At 19.3% G+C, this 15,366-nt stretch overlaps 1 protein-coding gene across 1 annotated transcript; it reads right to left on the bottom strand.

The window, feature by feature from the left end:
• Positions 1–286: 286 nt before the first annotated feature.
• Positions 287–14,664, bottom strand: LOC127290053 (ubiquitin carboxyl-terminal hydrolase 20). The gene is made up of 6 exons (XM_051318430.1): positions 13,971–14,664; positions 9,644–10,028; positions 7,557–8,105; positions 6,615–7,480; positions 4,011–4,282; positions 287–1,127 (listed from the first exon to the last, which is right to left on the bottom strand). Exons 1-6 carry the CDS (start codon positions 14,360–14,362, stop codon positions 841–843), a joined length of 2,751 nt encoding a protein of 916 aa, XP_051174387.1. The 5' UTR covers positions 14,363–14,664; the 3' UTR covers positions 287–840.
• Positions 14,665–15,366: the final 702 nt, after the last annotated feature.

Below are 15,366 nucleotides of genomic sequence, written 5' to 3'. Positions count from 1 at the left end.
AATTTATTTTTTTTTTTTTTTTCAAACAAAATTAAACCTTTTTTTTTGTGTCCCATAAACATTCTCCCATTAAAATTATTTTTTAAAAGAAAAAAAGTCATACAGTGTAAAAAAAGAAAAATGACACTGGATTATCAATTAGTCAATCAAATGATGAAATTCTTTAAAAATTTACAAACTATAGTAATTAATTTTAATTACAAAAATTTACATTCAAAAAATCACTTAACAATTAAATAACAACACGAAAGGAATGATGTCAATTCTTTTTTTTCTTCTCTTTGAGAATTTGTCAAAAAAAAAAAAAAAAAATGAATTTTTTTTTTTTTTTTTTGGCAGATTCGTTGTATTTTAGTATTAAGATAAAATATATATATATATATTTTTTTTGGTGCTTTCACCGAAATGCTAATTAAATGTGATTTAACTGCGAATCGTCAGTCTTGAGTTCCCTCTTTTCTTCGCACAAATAATAATAATAATAATAATAATAATAATTATAATAATAAATGCCAATCATTCATAAATAAAAAAAAAAATAGAGAAATTATTCTGAGAAAGAAAATTTTTCTTTTTCCATCACAGATAACTCAGAAAATTTTTTTTTTTTGAATGATATTAGAAAAAGAAAAAGAAAGAAAAGGATCCTCAAATAACTGTAAAATAGAATATTCTTTCCCCCCCCCAAAAAAAAAAAAACTTTGTACACAATGGACCTACTTAGATTCTATATTTTCAATAAAATACTTCTTTTTTTTCTGAATTAATTTTGTAATTTGAAAGATCAACTTTCAATTTTTTTTTTTTTTTTTATTTTCTTTTGGGAATTAATTATTTTCTTTATAGTGGTTTAAGTGCGGCTTCACGTAACCATTGATGAAAATCATTTTCCGATGTTAAATTTTCAATTGCATTGTCTTGTTGTAAAATAGTTTCAGCACTTTTTGTCGCGCTTATTTTATTTGATTTAGCCTCAGAGCGCTTTAAATTTGACAAATCGGGAAATTCATGGACCGATGTTGTTTGTGGAATTGGACGTTGACAATGTAACATTAATTCAGGACCACCGCCATAAATGTTTAATAAAAATTGCCATAATTCCTCGGGAATTTGTCCATAGTCGGATCCTAAAGATAAAAATTGAAAAAACAAATAGAACGTAAAATTGTTTTTCAATATTTTGGAGATTTTTTTTTTTTTTTTTTGTCTATTTTAAAGGACATTAAAATAGGGAAATAATGTCAGGCCTCAGATTATACAATTTTTCGACTTATTTTAGTAAAATGCGACGTTTTTGAATCTTTTTTTTTACATTTTTTTTTGAAAGAAAAAAAAATTTTTTTTAAACAAAATACATTTTTTTTGGCGTTCAATCCGGATTTTTTTTCAGATTTTCTTTATTTCAATTATTTAACAAATTTTTAACTAAAATTCTTCACTAAATTAATTGGTTTTAATAATTTTAATAAAATTCTTCATAAATTCAATTAATTTAAACTATTTTTCAATTTAGATTTTTATGAAATTTTATAATTGTTTATAATTAAAAAAAAAAAAAAAAAAAAAAAAAAAATTGAAAATAAAATTACCAAAAATTTTTTATTCAAAATCACTTGTAATTTAATTATTTGCAAAAAATTTCAATTCAAAATCAACTGCAATTTAAGTATTTTCCAAATTTTTGAATTTAATTCGATTATTTTCATAATTTTCAATTCAAAATCAAAATAAAATTTAATTATTCTCCAATATTTCAATTTACAAAATAAATTAAAATACAATTATTTTCATAAATTTCAATTTAAAATCAATTAAAATTAAATAATCTTCAAAATTTTCAATATAAAATCAACTAGAATTCTATCATTTTTCAGATTTTTTATTTTAATTTATTTATTTAAAAAATTTCATTTCAAAATTAATTAAAATTCAATTATTTTTAAACAAAACAATTCATAATCAACTAAAATTCAATTATTTTAAAAATTTTCAATTCAAAATTAACTAAAATTCAATTATTTTCTAAAATGTCAATTAAAATTCAATTGTTTTCAAAAATTTCAATTGAAATTTAATTATTTTCAAAATTTTCAATTTAAAAATAACTAAATTTCAATTATTTTCTAAAATTTCAATTCAAAATCAACAAAAATACAATTATTTTTCAAATTTTTAAATCCAAAATCAACTAAAATTCATTTATTTTCAAAAAATTTAATTCAAAATCTTTTAGAATTTAATTATTTTCCAAATTTTCAATTTAAAATCAAATAAAATTCAATTCTTTTCAAAAATGTTTAATTTATAATCTTTTAAAATTCAATTATTTTACAAAATGTCAATTAAAATTCAAATATTTTCAAAATGTCCAATTCGAAATCAACTAATATTTAATTATTTTTCAAATTATCAATTCAAAATCAAATAATCATTCTTAAAATGAAAATCATTTCTTTTCGAAAATTTTTAATTTTTAATCTTTTAAAATTCAATTATTTTCAAAATTAACTAAAATTCAATTATTTTCCAAAATGTCCATTAAAATTCAATTATTTTCAAAATTTTCAATTCAAAATTAACTAAAATTAAATTCTTTTCAAAAATTTCAATTGAAATTTAATTATTTTCAAAATTTTTAATTTAAAAATAACTAAATTTCAATTATTTTCTAAAATTTCAATTAAAAATCAACAAAAATAAAATTATTTTCCAAATTTTCAATTCAAAATCAAATAAAATTCAATTCTTTTCAAAAATTTTTAATTTATAATGTTTTAAAATTCAATTCTTTTCCAATATTTAAATTCATAATCTTTTAAAATTCAATTATTTTCAAAATTTTTAATCAAAAACAACTAAAATTCAATTATACTCAGAAATTTCAATTTAAAATCAATTATTTTCAAAATTTTCACTTCAAACTCAATGAAAATTCAATTATTATCCAATATTTCAATTCAAAATTAATTATTAAAATTTTCAATCTAAATCAACTATATCTCAATTATTTTCCAAAATTTCATTTTAACAGCTTCTAAAATTTAATAATTTTTAAAATTTTCGTTCTAAAATTTTTTTGAAATTTAATAATTTCAATTATAACTCTACTAAAATGCAATTTTTTTTTTTTACAAAATTTCAATTGAAATTCAATTATTTTTAAATTTTCCAATTAAAATAAAACTAAAATTCAATTTTTTTCCAACATTTCAATTCAAAAAAAAAAAAAAATAAATAAAATTCAATTATTATCAATTAATTAATTTCTTTAAAACAGAAATCTTCAAAAAAATTTAAATTAAAAATCTAAAATTTTTTTTTGATAAATTATTTTTAGTTCTGAAAAATTTAATTATTGTCTGAAAATGAACAAAATCATTTAAAATTCAATTATTTCTCAAAATTTCAACTTTAACTCTTCTAAAATAATTATTTTTTAAAAAAAAATTTTTACTTAAAAATCTATAAAACCTGATTAAATTATTGCCTGAAATTTTTTTTCACCATCAAAACTAAAAACTATGACAAAATTTTTAATTCGAATAAATTATTTAAATTAGACTTGAAAAAATTTAAAAAATGGAACTTTAAGAATTTTTTTTTTCTTTTTTTTAAAGAAATTTGTTCTAATTAAATAAAATTGTGAAAATTTGTCTCTTTTAGTTTGATTATGAAATAGAAAAAAAAAATTTTTTTCTTAATAATATTCATTAAAGAATTATTCTAATTACAGAAATTAATAAAATGAATTTAATATCTAATAACATTAGTTATTTAAAGTAAAATATTTATTAATCAATTAAATTTTGTTAAAATAAAAAAAATCGACTTTCTTTAGAATAGAAATCGACTTTTTTTTTTTGTGTCCCTTAAAGTCGATCCGAGGCCTGTAATATTTGAAATTGGAATAGTGATTCAAAAATAAAAAAAGAAAAAAAAAAAGAAACATCAAATTTTTATTTCATTTTCAATTTATCTTAATTTTAATAAAATTGTCATTATTAACCAACCTGCTTTTAAGACAATTTGTCCATTTTTATTGACAACTATTGAACTATTATCAATTTGTCCTGGCGGTTGAATTTCCTTTCTTTTAACAAAACTCTGCCATTGTCTCAACCATGCCATTGCCAATGCATAAACAGCAGTTGGATTATCTGAATTATGATTTAATCTATGAAACATATCCATTTCATAGAGTCGACGTTTTTCTAAAGACTCGTGTTTTTCTTCACAAATTGGACATTCATAAAGATGTGTACACGCTGGTCCACCACCAAATCTAAAAAAAAAAAAAAAAACAGAATTATTATTTGAAAATTTTTTTTTATTATTTTTCTTAAAAAAAAATTCTCTGTATTTATTTGAAATTAAATTTTTTATTTTTTAATTAACAAATTTTTAACTAAAATTCTTCATTAAATTAATTAGTTTTAATAATTTTGATGAAATTCTTCATAAATTCAATTAATTTAAAATATTTTTCAATTTATATTTTTATGAAATTTTATAATTGTTTATAATTTAAAAAAAAAAAAAAAAAAAAATTGAAAAAAAAATTACGAAAAACTTTTAATTCAAAATCACTTGAAATTTAATTATTTGCAAAAATTTAAATTCAAAATCAACTGCAATTTAAGTATTTTCCAAATTTTTGAATTTAATTCGATTATTTTCAAAATCTTCAATTCAAAATCAAACTAAAATTCATTAATTCTCCAAAATTTCAATTTACAAAATAAATTAAAATTCAATTATTTTCAAAAATTTCAATTTAAAATCAATTAAAATTAAATAATCTTCAAAATTTTCAATACAAAATCAACTAGAATTCTATCATTTTCCAGATTTTTAATTTTAATTTATTTATTTCAAAAAATTTCATTTCAAAATCAATTAAAATTCAATTATTTTCCAATTTTTTTATTAAAAAAAAAATTAAAATTAAATTATTTTCAAACAAAACAATTCATAATCAACTAAAATTCAATCATTATCCCAATTTTTAATTTTAATTCAATTATTTTAAAAATTTCAATTCAAAATCAACTAAAATTCAATTATTGTCAAAAATTGAAATTTAATTATTTTCAAAATTTTTAATTTAAAAATAACTAAATTTCAATTACTTTCTAAAATTTCCATTCAAAATCAACTAAAATTGAATATTTTTTTCAAAATTTCAATTTAAAATCAATTAAAATTCAACTATTTTCCAAATTTGTTATTCAAAATAAAATAAAATTCAATTATTTTTAAAATTTAATTCAAAATATTTAAAAATTTAATTATTTTCAAAATTTTTAATTCAAAATTAACTAAAATTCAATTATTTTCCAAAATGTCAATTAAAATTCAATTATTTTCAAAATTTTCAATTCAAAATCTACCAAAATTTAATTATTTTCAAATGTCAATTGAAATTCAATTATTTTCAAAATTTTCAATTCTAAACCAACCAAAATTAAATTATTTTCTAAAATTTCAATTAAAATTCTATTATTTTCAAAATTTTCAATACAAAATCAACTAAAATTCAATTATTTTAAACATTTTCAATCCAAAATCATTAAAAATTTAATTATTTTATAAAGTTTTAATTGAAATTCAATTATTTTCAATTCAAAATCAACTAAAATTCAAATATTTTCAAAATTTTCAATCCAAAATAAACCAAAATTTAATTATTTTACAAATTTCAACTAAAATTGAATATTTTTTTCAAAATTTCAATTTAAAATCAATTAAAATTCAACTATTTTCCAAATTTGTTATTCAAAATAAATTAAAATTCAATTATTTTCAAAATTTAATTCAAAATATTTAAAAATTTAATTATTTTCAAATTTTTTAATACAAAATAAACTAAAATTCAATTACTTTCAAAAAATTCATTTCAAATTTAACTAAAATTCAATTATTTTCAAAATTTTCAATTCAAAATCTAACAAAATTTAATTATTTTCAAATGTCAATTGAAATTCAATTATTTTCAAAATTTTCAATTCTAAATCAACCAAAATTAAATTATTTTCTAAAATTTCAATTAAAATTCTATTATTTTCAAAATTTTCAATACAAAATCAACTAAAATTCAATTATTTTAAACATTTTCAATCCAAAATCATTAAAAATTTAATTATTTTCAAAATTTTCAATCCAAAATCAACCAAAATTTAATTATTTTCCAAATTTCAATTCAAAATAACGTAAAATTCAATTATTTTTAAAAATTTCAATTCAATATCAATGAAAATTCAAATATTTTCCAAATTTCAATTTAAAATAACGTAAAATTCAATTATTTTTAAAAATTTCAATTCAAATTTAAACAAAAAATTTAATTATTTTCATAATTTTCAATTTAAAATCTTTAAAAAATTCAATTATTTTTCAAATTTTCAATTGAAATTAAATTATTTTCAAAATTTTTAATTTAAAATTAACTAAAATTCAATTATTTTAAACATTTTCAATTCAAAATCATTAAAAATTTAATTATTTTATAAAGTTTTAATTGAAATTCAATTATTTTCAATTCAAAAACAACTAAAATTCAATTATTTTCCAAATTTATTTTTTAATTTAAATTAAAAACAAAAAAACCAACTTACTTGCTGTAAAGAAATTCCCAAACAGCTTGCGGTATTGGCATACTAATTTTATCAACAAATTGCGCTCTAACTGGATTAACACCTCCATGTGGACATAAAAAATCTGAATTATCAATTGATCCAGGCTCTGAGAATGTATTAAATCTATTAATCCATTGTCGTGAGACAAAAAAATTTAAATCCGATGGTTCACGCGCTGATATTTCCATTAATTCCATTGTTTTATCTCTTAAGCGCATCATTTCGGCTGATGATTTTTTATAAAATAACACATACGCCTCACAATTACTAACAGTCTCTGGTGATACTTGCGTTACACATTGATCATCAAATTCAAACCATTGACTGACAATTGGATTTAATGCATAACATGTATAATGACCACCGCCAGCTGTTCCATGATGACAAATAACTGATATTAAATCATAAATTGCAACATTTGATATACATTCTTTGTGTAAATATGGCCTCATATCAAGTCCCTCAAGTGGAAATGATACAAAATTTGCTATTTTTGAACTAAACATTAATTCATGACGAAAACGTTTTAAATGAACGCACAATACTTCAGGCAATTCAAGAACTTTGGAAAATTTAATGCCATTACGAAGTTTATTGCATTTCTCACAACTATACATATTGTCACCTTTTAATTCATCAGCGCTAAAAAATGCTGATAAACAATCATGAAGACTTACAACTGGTCCCCAAAACCATGATCTCATCCATTGAAAAAACCATGAGAACCAACCCGATTGATTTGTCACATAAACAACATCAGAGCATGGTCCAGCTTTTTGTGGTGTTAATGAGCCTTGATGAAGCATATCAATATGATCTCTACTTGGTATTGGTAGCGAGAGATCCTGAAAATTACAAAAATTAATTTAAAAACTAAATTAAATTTCATTTTATTTTATTATTTTTTTTTTTTCAACTCACCTGAAATGTTTCAACTCTCGTTGAAATACGATTACAAGTTAAACATTCAACGCTACTTAATAATTTACCATCAAATGTATCGCTTATTATACTTTTGGTTTTAATTTGTTTTTTCATTGAATGTTTTATTGGTGAATTTTGCGATGATTGTTGAGAAAATGAATCGTCAATTGTATTTGTTTTTTTATTAAGACGACTATTATTATTATTATTATTATTGTTATTAAATTTTATTCTCAATTTATCTGTTTGCGATACACGTGAATAACGTCGTTTAATACCACGTTCACATTCATCGCTCAATGAACTTTGTTCACTAACACCTGAATCACATGTCTCATATTCAGCGTCCGATTGACTTGAACCAGTGCCACCATCAATTTCTGTTTCATCATCGTCCGATGAATGTTCACCAAAATTTTTTAAACGCAATATCAATTCTTTATCCTCTTCAACATGTTCCTTTAATTCCTCATGCAATTGATCCATAAAGCAACGTAAAAATTCCTGTGTATCGTGCTGATGATAACCGCGAAACATTGGATGAACCTAAAAAATATATATATATATATATATAAAATACAATTATTTTCAAATATTAAATTGTAAATAACAATTTTAATTATTGAAATTTTGCAAAATTTTTGAAATAAAAATATTTGAAATAATTTTATTGTTTTCTTCTATTTTTTTTTTGTATCGATTTTCCAAAAAAAAAAAAAAAAAAAAATTGGAAATTTTTCGAAAAATTATTCTAAATGGAACTGTCGTCAGGGGATGTATAACAACAGAGAGGTTTGTATATATTTTTTTTTTTTTTTTGAATATTTTGTAGATTGGAAAAATTAAATTTTTTGAAATTTTCTAAATTAAAAATAATTTAATAATTAGAAAAAATGTATAAAATTTTCAAAATTTAATTTTTCAAAGTAGAAAATAAATAAAAGTAAAAAATGACACAAAGTATAAATTTTCCGAAAAAAAAAATTTAGAAATACTAAACTGTCGCGATGTATAAAATTTCTAAAAAATTATTTTTACAAACTACAAAATGTCCCCAAATGAATAAAATTTTCAAACAACAAAATGTCCCAAAATATGAAATTTCCAAAATTTATTTTTTCAAAATACAAAATGTCCCAGATTAAAAAATTTCAAAAATTGTTTTTTCCAAACTACAAAATGTCCCAGATTAAAAAAATTCAAAAATTGTTTTTTCCAAACTACAAAATGTCCCAAAGTATAAAATTTCCAAAATTTTATTTTTCCAAACTACAAAATGTCCCAAGATATGAAATTTCCAAAATTTATTTTTCCAAAATACAAAATGTCCCAAAGTATAAAATTTCCAAACTACAAAATGTCCCAAAGTATGAAATTTCCAAAAAAAAATTTTCCAAAATACAAAATGTCCCAAAGTATAAAATTTCCAAACTACAAAATGTCCCAAATTAAAAAAATTCAAAAATTGTTTTTTTCAAACTACAAAATGTCCCAAAGTATAAAATTTCCAAAATTTTATTTTTCCAAACTACAAAATGTCCCAAGATATGAAATTACCAAAATTTATTTTTCCAAAATACAAAATGTCCCAAAGTATAAAATTTCCAAACTACAAAATGTCCCAAAGTATGAAATTTCCAAAAAAAATTTTCCAAAATACAAAATGTCCCAAAGTATAAAATTTCCAAACTACAAAATGTCCCAGAGTATATAATTTCAAAAAAAAAAAAATTTCCAAACTACAGAATGTCCCAAAGTATGAAATTTCCAAAAATTGTTTTTCCAAACTACAAAATGTCCCAAAGTATAAAATTTCAAAAAATTATTGAATTTAAAAAAAAATTAAATTTACATAAAAATTGGAATTTCACTAAAATTTATTAAATTTTAGAAAAAAAAAAATTTAATTTAATTCAGAAAATATTTGAATTTTAAAAATTGATTTTTCTCATAAATTTTAATTCGATAATTGAAAATTCTTTTTTAAAAAATATAATTATCACTAAATAAAATTCTTTAAAAAAAAAATTTGAAATTAATGATTAATTAATGAAGGAATGAATGAATTAATTAATTATTTATACCGTTCTAATTCCAGAAAGTATCCCATGAGGTACAACATATCCTCTATTTTTACGATTCCACATATCCCTGACGAGATTCAAATAACTGAGACTGAGGCCATGTTTTCTATCTTTTGAAATATAAGTTGCCATGTGTGTGCAATCCAAAAAAAATTGTGTCAATGGTGGAACATTTGACAATGCTTGTAATGCCGCATTCATATAACAAGTGTTGCCAATATTTTGTAAACCAACTAATCCACGTGGTTTACCAGAAAAATCTTTACCATCATCTGAATCAGTACTATCAGGTGAATCAGATGGCGAAAATTTATCATTTGCATCACCTTTCTCAGAATTTATTCGACTTTCCCTTAATTCCTGATCTCGTCTACTCTCCAAAAATCTAGAAAAAAAAAAAGAAAAACATATTTAATTTCTTCTAAAAAAATTTTTCAAAAATTTATCTATTTTTAATCTCTCTTGTATATGAAATTGAAATTTATTTTTAAAAAATAATTTAATTTTTTGCTCCGTTAGTAAATTTTTTTTTTTTTACTAATTTCCAAAAAAAAAAAAAAAAAAATTATTGAAAATTTTGAATTTTTGAAGGTTTTAAATAGAAATTTTTGGAAATTAATTGAATCTCAAGGAATTTTGAATTGAAATTTTTTTGGTAATTTTATATTCTTAATTTTTTTTTCTTCAAATTTTAAACAATATTATTCAAATTTTATAAAATTTTTAATTTGAAAATTAGTGTCAAATTTGGACAATTGTTTTTCTCATTTTTGCCAAAGTTGTATAATTGTGTTTCCAAATTTCGAAATAAGTTTCTTTAAAATTCCAAATTCGAAAATTCAATTCACGATGCTAAAGTACACAACGTTTACCAAACGAAATTTTTTTTAAACTTGTACACGGAAAAAATTTTGGTGTACCGGTTGTACTGGTTAGTTACAAAAATTTTGTACTTTAAAAACGGACATCAGTTATCCCAGTTTGGTGCAACCTATGTCCCGTACAGTGCGTCTGATGTCTCTTACAGCGCTTCTGACGCGCCAAATCAGGATAACAGTTGCCTGCAACCCATAGTACAACATTTCTACCATAGATTGCGCACCTGATGCACCAAAAAATTTTCCGTGTATATTCATTCAAAAATTGTATACAAATACAAAAAATTTATGATGAGCAAAAAAGATGCGCCAGGAAATTTCGTACAAGATAGTAATTTGAAAAAAATTTATTTTTCAAAATTAATTTTTAAGGTACCAGGGTGGCCAACGAATATCTATTAAATATTAATTATAAAAACACAGGCCTCGAATCAACTTAAAGACACAAAAAAGTCGTTTTAGTCGATTTATATTCCAAAAAAAAAGTGGATTTGTTTTTTATTTTAACAAAAAAATTTTACAGATTTTTAAATAAAAAAATTTTTTTTTTAATAATAATCCTTTTCGAAGGGTTAAAGTTGAAATTTTTAGAAATTATTAAATTTCAAAAGATATTGTTAATTTTCAAAAACAATTATTAAAATTTACAGAACTAAAAATAATTTATCAAACAATTTTTGGAAAACATTTTTTAAATTTAATTGAATTTTCAAAGATTTAAAATTGATATTTTTAAAATTAATTGAAACTTTGAGTGTTTTGTAATTAAAATTTTAGATAATTTCACTAAAAATTTATTAGAAAATGTTGACAAAATACAATAATTTGAAAATCATTTTTAATTGAAAAATGGTTTCAGATAGTTAAAATTTCAAAGAATATTATTAAAATAGTTAAAAATAATTGAATTTCCTTAGAGTTATAATTGAAATTATTAAATTTCAACAAAAAAATTTTAGATGGAAAATTTTAGAAATAATTAAATTTTAGATGCTTTTAAATTCAAATTATTGAAAATTCAATTAATTTTGAATTCAAATTTTTTAGAATAATGAAATTTTATTTGATTTTAAATTTGGAAAATAATTTAATTTCAGTTCATTTTGAATTGAAAATTTTGGAAAAAAATTGAATTTGAATTGAAATTTTGGATAATAATTTAATTTAAGTTCATTTTTGATTGAAAATTTGGATAATAAAATTTTAAATAGAAATTTTAGAAAATAATTGAATTTTATTTCATTTTAAATTGAAAACTTGGTAAATAATAAAATTTTAAATTGAAAATTTTGGATAATTATTGGATTTTTAATTTGATTTTGAATTAAAATTTCTTTGTAATAATTGAATTTTAGTTTATTTTGAATTGAAATTTTTTAAAAAATAATTCAATTTTATTGTGATATTTTTTTTTAAAATTATAAACAATTGTTAAATTTCATAAAAAATTTTAATTGAAAAATAATTTTGATATAATTAAATTTGTAATGTATTTAATTAAAATTATTAAAAATAATTAATTAAGTGAAGAATCATTTTAGTTCAAAATTTGTTAAATAATGAATAATGAATAATTGAAAATTTGGAAAATAATTAAATTTTAGAATATTTTGAATTGAAAATTTGGAAAATAATTAAATTTTAGAATATTTTGAATTGAAAATTTGGAAAATAATTAAATTTTCTAAGATTTTGAAATGGAAAATTTGGAAAATAATTAAACTTTAAAAGATTTTGAATTGAAAATTTGGAAAATAATTGAATTTCAATTGAAATTTTGTATAATAATTGAATTTTAATTAATTTTTAATTAAAATTTTTAGAAAATAATTGAATTTTAATTGATTTTGAATTGAAATTTTTGAAAATAATTTAATTTTATTTGATTTGAAATTGAAAATTTGGAAAATAATTGAATTTTCAAAGATTTTGAATTAAAAATTTTGAAAATAATTAAATTTTATTTTTAATTTTGTATTGTATTTTTTAAAAATAATTGAATTTTAATTGATTTTGAATTAAAAATTTTTGAAAATAATTTTATTTTATTTGATTTGAATTAGAAAATTTGGAAAATAATTAAATTCTAAAAGATTTAGAATTGAAAATTTTGAAAATAATTGAATTTTATTTTATTTGAAATTAAAAATTTGGGAAATAATTGAATTTTAAAAGATTCTGAATTAAAAATTTTGAAAATAAGTAAATTTTATGTTTAATTTTGTATTTGTAATTTTTAAAAATAATTGAATTTTAATTGATTTTGAATTAAAAATTTTTGAAAATAATTTAATTTTATTTGATTTGAATTAGAAAATTTGGAAAATAATTAAATTTTAAAAGATTTAAAATTGAAAATTTTGAAAATAATTGAATTTTCTTTAATTTTGAATTGAAATTTTGGATAATAATTTAATTTTAGTTGATTATTGTTTGAAAATTTTGATAATAATAAATTATTTTGGATAATAATTGAATTTTAATTGATTTTGAATTAAAATTTTTGGTAATAATTGAATTTGAATTGATTTTGAATTGAGATTTTTGAAAATAATTGAATTTTATTGTGATATATTTTTTTTTAATTATAAACAATTGTTAAATTTCATAAAAAATTTTAAATTGAAAAATAATTTTGATATAATTGAATTTATGATGTATTTCATTAAAATTATAAAAAATAATTAATTTAGTGAAGAATCATTTTAGTTGAAAATTTGTTAAATAATTGAATTGAAGAAGATCTGAAGAAGATATAAATTTTATACTAAAAAAATGTATTTTATTTACATTTTTTTTCAAATGTAAAATAAAAAATGTCGCATTTTATTAAAATAAGTCGATAAAAGTCGTATTTTTGAAAAAAAAAGTCGGAAAAAGTCGTATAATCCGAGGCCTGTAAACATATAATTTTCATTATTATTATTTAATATGTAATAATATTCTAATAAATTAAATTATTATTGATAATATTAATCTTTAATTTCTTTATAACAAACAATTAAATACTCAATTTGGCGCGCTTGCGCGCGTTTAATTTTGCTAGTTAATTAATAATTTAATAATTAATTATTAATTAATTAAGAAAAATAATTAATAGTTTTTAAAATTAACTATTAATTAATTAATAAAAATAATTAATAATTTAATAATTAATTAATAAAAATAATTAATAATTTAATAATTAATTAATAAAAATAATTAATAATTATTAATTAATTTTATAATTAATTTAAATTAATAATTTATTAAATAAAAATGAATAAATTAAAACTAATTAATTTAAAGAAAAAAAATTTTCGTTATTTTAGTTGTAAAAAAAAAAAATCGCAAAAAAATCGTATCATTCGATTTCTTAATTTTTTACAATAAAAAAAAATATTTATCACTATTGTTATAAAAAAAAAAAAAAAAAAAAAAAAAACGGAAAAAAATTGAATTTTACTCACGTTTCAACAAGTAAACGTTGTAAATCCGATGATTTTGTTTCAATACACGATGCATCGCCAGCAAATTTTTTAAATTCCGATTTTATTGACATTGAATTTTGCCATGCAAATACTTCATTACCACATGAATAACACCAAAATCTATTTGTACATAAATTCATATGAATTGAATGATTTGGAAATTTTTGATTATGAATTGAACTATGATCGGGATTTGTCTCAGCGCAACCAATCCAATGACAATCATGATAAAGACATAACCATAAATTAGGACCATCACTTTCACAATCACTACATTTATTAAAACGATCCTTATAAGAAATTGCTAATTCAATAATTCCCGAATCACATTGACTTGCAATGTGTGGACAATTTCTTGCAACGTGGGGCATTTTTTTTTTTTTTTTTTTTTTTCTCTCTTAAAAAAAAAAAATAAAAATAAATAAATAAATTTCCACTAAAGATTGAAAATGTCAAATTATTTACAATCGCGTTTTTATTTTCAACGATAATACATTTTTCCTAATGGAGATGGGTAATGAAAAAATTTACATAGTTTTTCTTTTTTTTTTCCCCCTTTAACCTTAAATAAAATTTTCTGATTTATCATTTATCACGAACTATTTTATCATGGTAAATTGGTAAATTTGTACAATATACATTCTATCATGACACGACACGACAGAATACTGCGCTTTTTATGTCATATATAGTCAGAGATGGGAATGTTCTTCCAAAGTTGGGGAAAAAAAAAGGATGCAAATTGGGCAAATAAATTTATAATACTTGAACGTCTCAAATGTTTCGTTCGGAGATTTTTAAGATTTTTCTACAAATTTTCTTTCTTTTCGTTAAGGTGCTTACATAACTTGGTTTTTTTTTCATTACATTTTCAAGGTGCTTTTATACCTCCAGTATTTTGGTAATGCAATCGGCTGAATTGAATTTTCACGGAGAATCACTGAATTTGATTGGCTCTAAAAATATTCAATTTTCACGGTGGAAATGGAATATTAGTCAGAGCCAATCAAATTCAGTGATACAACCGTGAAAATTCAATTCAGCCAATTGCTTTACCAAAATACTGGAGGTATAAAAGCACCTTTACACAGAGTTGCTAATAATCCTACCTAAACGCTACTGCGCTTGCACTACAACAACTCTCTTATAGGTCAAAAAAAGCGCGCTTATATAAAATGCTTAATAATAAGAAAACGTTAATAAAGCAATATAAAACTATTTTCACTATTGAATTTATTTTTTTTTGTTAATTATATTGCTTCTTAATAAAAAAAATATTAATTTACTTAATGTACTTAAGTATGTAAAAATAATAATAATAATAATTATAATATTAAAAATTTTAATATATTTATATCATTATTGTTATTATTTT

Source organism: Leptopilina boulardi, unplaced genomic scaffold (genome assembly GCF_019393585.1).
Source record: "Leptopilina boulardi isolate dan_hultmark-lab unplaced genomic scaffold, ZJU_Lbou_2.1 LbouV2_55, whole genome shotgun sequence".
Lineage (NCBI taxonomy): Eukaryota > Metazoa > Arthropoda > Insecta > Hymenoptera > Figitidae > Leptopilina > Leptopilina boulardi.
This window is presented reverse-complemented; position numbering and strand designations above follow the sequence as displayed.

Excerpts from the sequence above, each read along its gene's own strand:
- LOC127290053 (XM_051318430.1), bottom strand. The coding sequence starts at position 14,362 with ATGCCCCACGTTGCAAGAAATTGTCCACACATTGCAAGTCAATGTGAT. Across the intron at positions 7,481-7,556 it reads CGAGAGTTGAAACATTTCAG|GATCTCTCGCTACCAATACC; the intron begins GTGAGTTGAAAA and ends TGTAATTTTCAG. Across the intron at positions 1,128-4,010 it reads ACAAATTGTCTTAAAAGCAG|GATCCGACTATGGACAAATT; the intron begins GTTGGTTAATAA and ends TTTTATCTTTAG.